The sequence below is a fragment of the Olea europaea genome, chromosome 3 (assembly GCF_002742605.1).
Source record: "Olea europaea var. sylvestris chromosome 3, O_europaea_v1, whole genome shotgun sequence".
Taxonomy (NCBI): domain Eukaryota; kingdom Viridiplantae; phylum Streptophyta; class Magnoliopsida; order Lamiales; family Oleaceae; genus Olea; species Olea europaea.
In genome coordinates this window covers 15575808-15584657 of record NC_036239.1, presented here as the reverse complement: position 1 = coordinate 15584657, position 8850 = coordinate 15575808, and the positions used below count along the sequence as shown (strand labels likewise).

Below are 8850 nucleotides of genomic sequence, written 5' to 3'. Positions count from 1 at the left end.
TAAAAGTAGTACTTCATTTCCTGTTAATTTTTCATAAATTATTTATACACAACCTTTTATCAAATGAGAATTCTATCTAAAAGAGTAAAGTATATCACGTGTTTAAAAAGAGGAATAGGATGCTCGATGTTTTATTCTATCAATGATTTCTTGAAACATGCAATTTGGAAAATTGATGTGACTCATTAAAGTTAATTAGCAAATAAATGCAAAATCAATTGTATGTTTAACTTTTAGCAAGCCCAGCATGTTATGTGTCTCAAAGAACGTTAACATAATATTTGACATGGTTTATAGACATGATGTTTGAAAGTAGTGATGAGAGAGGTGGGGTCAGTGGGGTTCCTAATCATACTGAGATTTGGTTAAGGCCCTGATCGAGCCCAATTAATTTGAAGAAATGTATTATGGAATAGTGATTGATGAAGATTGTATGGTTAAAAGAAGGGAAAAAATTTTATTTGCGTGTAATATCATTTTAATGAAAATTTTGTGATTAAAAATGAATACTGTAAAAAAATAATGAGAAAGAATGTAAAGTAAAGAATGAAAAAAAGGGNAGCTCAAATTTCATTTTCAATGAATTGTGTCTAAAGAAAAATAATAATAAACATAAGCTTATGTTTGGTTAATGTTAATTATACTATGTTTTATAGACGGTGAAACCAATTTTTATCCATCCATTTCGTAGAATTTACAAGTACTACCTATCTATCCAATTTTATCTATTTATAATTTAAATTATTTATAAACACTTCCTAAACAAAGCTTACAAGACAAAGAATGAGAAAAATATTAAATTTTGTTGACTTACTTCCTCTAAAAGAACAAATGTGCTCTAGGTACACTATTTTTTGACAGCTTTCTTGACAGTCTTCTAACATGCAGGAGTGGAGCCCATGATTAAAATAATCGCGGACCTTATCATTTGTGGCACTTGGTGCTCTACATATATCATTTTCCTTAAAAGAGAATCTATATCTAGACAAATCTTTTCACAATGTTTACTTTTTTTCTTGTCACGCCGCTGAGATAATCCTAAAACTCGTGGTGGAGGAAAAGCTTTTTAGATGTTGCCTTTTTATTTTAGCTTCTTCTTTTTTCTTTTTTTTTTTAATGCAATTCACATTAGAATCGGATATACACATTTTCAAGAGACTCTTTAAATATAAAACAATTAACCACTACTTTAGATAGTCAATTTTTTAAATTAGTCTTTGGTAGATACTTTGTTAAAAAGTCAAACCCACCATTTATTTTTACTTTAAAATATATAACAAATTTCAATAATTCACTCCTTGAATTATTAAAATCATATTTAATTTTATCTGCAATTGATATACTTATTAAGCGTGACTTAAAATAATAAATGCTTTTGAAAAAAACTAAATAAAAAGTTATAAATAAATAATTTGTTGAAGTATGTTAAAAATATTGATCTTTAAGTTTCTCTGTCATGTAAAATATGCTCTTCAAAATTAAAGACCTTGGAGATGCTTTAATTGACCTCTAAAATGAAATTTCAAGTCTTAATGCTAATACCTTGATTAATTATATACGAACTGGTTACAAATATTAGATAGAAAAATTATTGCAATCAATTAAATTAATACCTTCCACTTTTGCAACTTCGCCTCTAAAATTTGTTACAAAAAAATAAATAAATAAATAAATAAAATAAAAAAATTGGATGGCAGGGATAAGGAAAAATTGGTGGTGCCCAGATTAGAGACGTAACGATAAAATTCAGAAATATTTTTGAAATATTAAAGGTGCAAGAAAATTCTTTAAATTGTTAAGTTGAATCGTAGGCATATAAAACTTTTTTCATCATATTTAGAATCTTAATAAAAAAATGATGTGTGATTTGAAGAAAATCTATAGTGAATTTAGAATTGTGAAAGATAATCCTCCAATAACCAAAGACATTTAATAACTTAAATTTTCAAATTTAGATCATTTTTGTTAGAATAATAGTGTGTACCTAGATTCGTGATGGTCACGAGTCTACGCAACAATTAAACGTTATTAGGTTATATGTCGTCTTAAATGTAAATATATGAGTTCCGTTTTGTTATATTGAAGCATTTTCAATGCATTCTGAGAATGACAATTCATGGCATCTAAATAGAAAGGCTTTATATACATGACAATAATGCTTAATGAATAAACGACCTAGTTCATATTTTATTTTTAACGGGTTCAGTCGATAATTCAAATTCCATTTTCATTGTGCATTTAATGGGAGAGAAAAATTAATAAGCATGAAAGAGGAAAAAGAAAATTTATAATAAGAATCTCTACATCTAGATAGTCTTCTTAACAATATCTACATTTTTCTTTCTCATGTTGCTCGATAGAGTTCTATGTTGCATCAGAGATGAACTTTTGATGACATTATCTGTATTTATATGGTAAACTTTTAGTGCAATTCCCAAAGATGCTTTTAATTTTTGTCTATAGATTTTTTGAGTGGAAAGCTCTTTCAGAATCAGCGAGCCTGATATTGGAGCCTTAAAAACACAAATATTTTATACAAAATAATAATAATAGTGAAAGAGAACTCGAGATTATCTGTTACCAAATTAAGATTTTTTTTTTTTTTTTAAAGAAAAATAATTGAATCAAGCTGAATTTTCATTTAGCAAATGCTGTATTTAAAGAATATGAACCAAGCATAGGCTTAAATTGAAAAACAACCCAAATTGCTCCTAAATTATTGCTTACTAATGAAGTAAGTAGAGGTGCATAGAGACACCTAAAACGTTTTGAAAAAATTGCAATCATAACCATCAACTTTGAGGATAATTTGGACTTGGCATTCAATTATTTTGGAATAATTGAGCCTTTCACATTTCATTTTCATGAGAAAGAGGTCTCTTGGATTGTGTTAGTCCAAAAGAGGCATTTAATTGAATGATAAGACATAAAAAAAAAAAAAACAAAAACAAAAAAAGAGATGGAAGAACATCACCTTACCCCAGCTCCCTCCACCAACCATGGTTAGCCCCCTAATTGATCTTGAAAGATTAAGAAATTCCATGTAACAAATGAAGTGTTCCACTTTTGGAGGCAACATGATTCGTCTACGAGTATGGCTAAAAGATGATTAATAAGGAATCGCTAAAAATCATCAAATTTTTTTCACTTCAAAGAAACTCTCAAACTCCGATAAAATCCTTTACAGCTTTTTCAAAACCTCCACTTGAAATCACAAATGCTTGTATCACTTAATCGAGCTGCCAAAGCAACACTCAAAGAAATCAACTATACAAAATCCCTATTTGCTCCAATCACTAGCGAACAACGCAATATTGTGGAAATGTGGAGTATAGATGCTCCCTCTGCATTTTAGTGTATGATAAATATATCTTCTTTATTCAAAGTTCATACAATAACCTATCAATCAAATAAATAAATGCACTGAAAAAAGACAAAACAATTTATAACTTGTTAAATAGACAAATCAAAAGACAAAAACGATACTAAAAAATAAATAAAATAAATAAATCTCACTTGTCACCAAGTCACTTGTGCTCAATTTAAAAGTCTTATCCCTTATAATTAATTAAGCAACTCTCCTTTCCTATCTTAGAAGGAGAATGAATTCAAGCATGGCTATTCCATAACAAGGAAAGCAAATAAGAAGAAATTACTTTTTTTATATGTTCAATTAAACAAACCATACATAATCACTTACAACATTTATCACACATCCCTCTTATTTAATCCCATGAATCGCGACCAATCAATATTAACTTTCATTTTTTTCTTCTCCAAGATCACATCATTTGCATCATATTTGAGCAATAGATTGTTATTTGATAGTTAAATTTTTGAACCAGAAGCAGGGGGTCGTTGGAATTGCTGATACAATGCTGCCATCCTGCTATAAGCTTCCATGCTCATTGGCTGCAGCCATTGCAAATCAAAAATAGAATTCTGTGAATTGATAAAGCTGATTATTTTAGCACTGGCCAGATGGACACCAGTGCCACATAGACAAGTACTCACCACTAAAGCCAAGTGATTTAAGATTAATACAATTCATAGTCAGCGATTGCAGTAGCCATCCTTACATGTTAGCTTGTAATTTAAGATGCTAGCTTGTTATTTGAGGCAATTGAAATGCAAGTTATATATGCCTCAAATAATTAGTTGTCGTATAGGATGATTACTGTATTTGCTGACTATGAATAATACTGTTCGAAATTTAACGCTACAAGTGCTATCACCTACACTGACTAGAAAACTGATTGGCTATGTAAAATTCACCTGTGACTGGCAAGCAAGGAATGCAGATAGGGGGTCTGTAGGCATCACAGAAGCTGGAGTTGGCAAACGATCCCCTTGATTAATATCCCATGAGGCAATGGGCGGCATAAAGGTTGGTGCTGTCCCTGGATGAAGGAAGGGGAGAATTGCGGCACGACCAATTGTGTTTAAATCCATTAGTCCAGTTCCCATCCCGGTCATGGGCGCCATTCCTATTCCAACCATGGGATTCATCATCGATGACATTTGAAGCTGTTGTTGCATAGCCAACGGCATCATCAGAGATGACATGTTATTCATTCTATTGATCATCTGAACTTGTGCTTGCAGCTGTTTGAGATACTCTATTACTTCATCCAGCATTGAGGCTTTATCAGTCTGCAACATTAGAGTATGTGAACGTGAATCTATCGAAGGTAATTATAAGATCAATAAGGTTGTGGGGTTCTTCTTGTCTCTTCTTTTAAGGACAATTGGAACGACAAATGAATGAATCTATTAATTAGCAATGCCAACGTACATGCAAGCAAAATATTAAACTCAAATTATATGTAAAAGTAGTATTACACCACAAGCTATAGGACTAGAATCTACAAAAAGTGAAGCCAGAAATGACACGCTGGCATAATCCGTGTCCGATAAACTACTTTCGAAAAAAATTTTAAAGACATACTCCCTCAATCTCATTTATATAGGTTTCATTTTCCTATTTTTTTGTTTCAATTATATAGTTTTGTTTTTTTATTGAGATTGTTTTGTTTTGTTCATTTACTAATATAAATTTATTTAATTTGCTAATTATAATCAGTTTTTTCACTTAATCTTGAAATTGTACAAATATAAATAAGGGTAAATAAGAAATTTTTTTGACAAAAAATACTTTTTCAATAATATTAAATAAGATTTTTTAATTCATATAAAAAATAAAAACGGAAAATTCTAAATGTATAGTACTTAGTGTTGTACATTTTTATAGCCCCTCACATTAGGGGGCCCAAGGCTAATAGTGGAGTCCCGTTATGCAAAGAGGCTTGTGTAAGCAAACACGACCCAATAAAAACAACATATATATAAGAGCCGTGTTACTTGCATAGTTCGACACACAGCACAGCTTGCAGCCCCCTCATATCTCGGGGGGCCTCCATAGCACAGGGAGGGGCTATACAAAAAGCTTCTTATATATAAGTGGAATGGAGGTAATAAATAATAAAAAGTCAAAATATAGGTCCGGGTCTAAAGAGTCAGGTCCGACACAACCTGTCCCGCCACGTCAAATCAAATTGTTGTACCGAACCACTATTACACCTTTCATGTGAATTTCCATACCATATTTAGGGAGTAAATACTTACAAAAATCCACATCAATGATTGAATGCAGACAGATAATAAGAGTCCCTACGTGGACTATCTTTATGCGGTAATAGATGATTGTGTATACAACTAATAAAGGTTAACCCCAACTTTAAGGTTCCCCCACTGTTCTTGTCCTGGAGTATCGTGAAAAAGGTAAATCGCAGGTTATGCCTCCAAGGGTACAGGGTGGAAGGCTGCTTATACACTTGCACTTACCCAAGAGTCAAATCCATATTTCAGGATTCGAACCCTTGACGCAGCAACCTCAAGCAAAGCTGGATTTCTCCATCCTCCCCTTTTACCACTTGAAAATATGCCCGGAGGGCGTATACAACTAACAAACTCTTATGTCTACATGTCTATATAGCAAAATTGTATGTATTTGGACCACTTTAACAAACATTAAAATTATCCTGTCTAGTTCGATTAATTAAAGCCCTCAACTCTGTTTGGTTAAAAAAAGTCAAGAAATCATCTTTACACTTATTTTTGGACCACTTTACACATCACTGACTATCCTATCTACTTTGATAATTAAAGCCCTCAACTTTGTTTGGTTAAAACAAAGTCAAGAAATCATCTTTCCACTTATTTTTGGACCACTTTACACATCATTAACTATCCTATCTATTTTGATTATTAAAGCCCTCAACTTTTTTTGGTTTAAAAAAAGTCAAAAAATCATCTTTACACTTATATTTGGACCACTTTTGAGGGAAGTATAAACGTTTTCGTAAAATTTTTATCAACTTTTTAACTTTTCGAACAATTTTTCAACAGAAGAAAAAGAAGTTAATCTATCCATACCTTGCTGGAATTTGGGACCAACTTCTGCAATGTCTTCATCTTCTGATTAATCTTGTCTCTTCTTTTCTGCAACAAATCATTATTGCATGTCTAGTTATAGACATTTTATTAATGGTATATGCATTTTTTTAGATTTTTCCTTTATTTCCGCCTAAAGCAGAAATTAAGATTTTTTTTTTTTTGTGGCAACATAAAGCTTACTCGACCAAAATTTTCCCAACCAATCATAAAATAGCTGGTGAAAATCTTGTTTATGACAAGTAAAAATAATAGCTTTGCCGGCCAGGTAATGCCCTTGTTTGAGCCCCATTTTGATGGGGAAAATGAATTTTTGAATAGTGTATTGATATGAAATGTGTGGTTAAAAAATATAATAATATTATTTGCAGTCGCTTACTACAGTAGTCGTCCTACGTGGCATACACATGATAGATGATTATTTGATGCATTAATGAATAAAAAACTACCACATTAATGTATCAAATAATCATCTATCATGTGTATGCCATGTAGGGCGACTGTCACAGTGAGCGACTACGAATAGCATTACTCTAAAAAATAAGGAAAAATTTTGAATTTACATGTAATATTATTTTATTGAAAAATGTGTGATTGAAATTATGTCAAAACACTATTGAAGAATTCATTTTCTCCAAAAAAATGGGATCAAACAAGGGCAATATATGCATATCGACAAGGGAAATGAAGTGAGGCTATACACGTTCAGACTGGTTATGAATAGCAGCAGCTCTACTCCTTTTCGTTGAAATTGAGGATTTTCTTGTTCCTTTCTTCTTATCCTCCCCATTGCTAGTCTCCCTCTGCAATATTATCAAATAACACACAAAAATAATAAAACATTAGTTAGTCAAAAGTAGAAATCTTTTCTCTTCATGTGTAGGTTAGTTATGTTTCTTTGTTGGAATACAAAGTTTTGTAATTAATTGGCAACGTGAGTAACACCACCATGACCAATGGCAAAGCCAGAATCCGACGAGCCATGGCGGCCGCCAGTCCTGGCTCCACCAGAATTTTTTTTCCATATACTGGAGAGTTGCTTGAGTGGCCGTCAAGCGTTCACACTAGTTCAGATGGATCCGCCCTAACCCAAATGAATTTTTGAATTAGCCATTGAACATGACTATGCATCTTGTTCATAAACTAAAAATAATGGAAATAATGGAGCTCAAAAGAAGGGCTAAATGGTTTAGCCCAGCCGCCCAGACCTACGTCTTCCTCCACCATAAATTAGAAATGCAAGAAAAGTAAATAAACAAACTTGCCTCCGATCTACTGTGACAAACAGAGTCGTAGTCCTCGCCGGTCTTGGCCCAATCTTTGGCGGAGCTGATGTTTTCCGGCGAACCCAATTCTAGGTCGCACGTGTCAATTGTCACTTGTCGGCTGTCTCTCCCGCTCAGACTCAAACTCTGATCCGCTTTGCTACTCCAGTCACGTGCGCTCTCCCTAACCACACGTGCCAACACAGCAGGGTTGGCGCCACTGCAGGACCCCACAGGAGTGGAACATCCCTCCACGCGCTTCCCATTGGGTTCCAGCGGGTGCGCGGAGGGTTCTTGGCTGCTGATATTGGTGCATGGCACCAAAGCATCCATAGTCATGGTGGCGGGGGCAGGGGCAGAGGCAGAGGCTTCAGGGTTGACCCTATTGCAGTGGTGATCAAACCAAGGTGCCAGCTCATCTCTGCCACCGTTCAAGGCGGCTTTTCCGTCTGTAAGGTGGCGCGTAGCTTGGTCAACTATTGATTCGAGCGTCCCACCGGCTTGTAGCTTATCCCACGTGTATTTAGTCGGACCGGCCGATGCAGCCACCGGTTTGTTCGGCACCCGAGGAGGGCCTAATCCATGCATGGCTAGCTGCCCATTTTCCCATGTCAGCTCTGCAACTTCATAATCCAACCTTCAGAAGTATAACAACATGAAAGAAGACAGATTAGAATGATTATTTTTGAAATATTCAGTATATTGTACTCGACTCCACTAAACAGTATAATACGAACCTTTGAGGGGTGGGATTCTCATCAAGATCCCAGCTAGGTACACACTGATTCATCGTAAGAGAAGTTAATTGTGAGGAATATAGCACAATTTACGTAATTACACTTCCTAAGAGCAAATCTTGTTTATTCTTGGAGAAGGGGAAGCAAAAAAAATGCTGTAAATCAAACAACTAAAATCATTTTCAATTCTTTAAAGATTTTGGTTTGTGAGTTTGAAATTTTGAAGATTGAATGAAAAAGAATCTTGGTGCATATTTATTATTCGTCAAGATGAGGACAAATATAATTTGAGAGAGAATGAATGGTCCATGATTAGAAAGAGAGGGAGATTCTTATTGTGAGAAAGATAGAAATTGGGTATCCATGAAAAGGAGATAGAAGTTGTGGGCTGAGGT

At 33.8% G+C, this 8850-nt stretch overlaps 1 protein-coding gene across 1 annotated transcript; it reads right to left on the bottom strand.

Annotated features, from left to right (window-relative positions):
• Positions 1-3537: 3537 nt before the first annotated feature.
• LOC111387224 (transcription factor UNE10-like) lies at positions 3538-8850 on the bottom strand. The gene is made up of 6 exons (XM_023011767.1): positions 8456-8850; positions 7719-8355; positions 7155-7256; positions 6436-6501; positions 4276-4653; positions 3538-3912 (listed from the first exon to the last, which is right to left on the bottom strand). The coding sequence occupies exons 1-6, from the start codon at positions 8506-8508 to the stop codon at positions 3829-3831; spliced, it is 1320 nt and encodes a 439-aa protein (XP_022867535.1). The 5' UTR covers positions 8509-8850; the 3' UTR covers positions 3538-3828.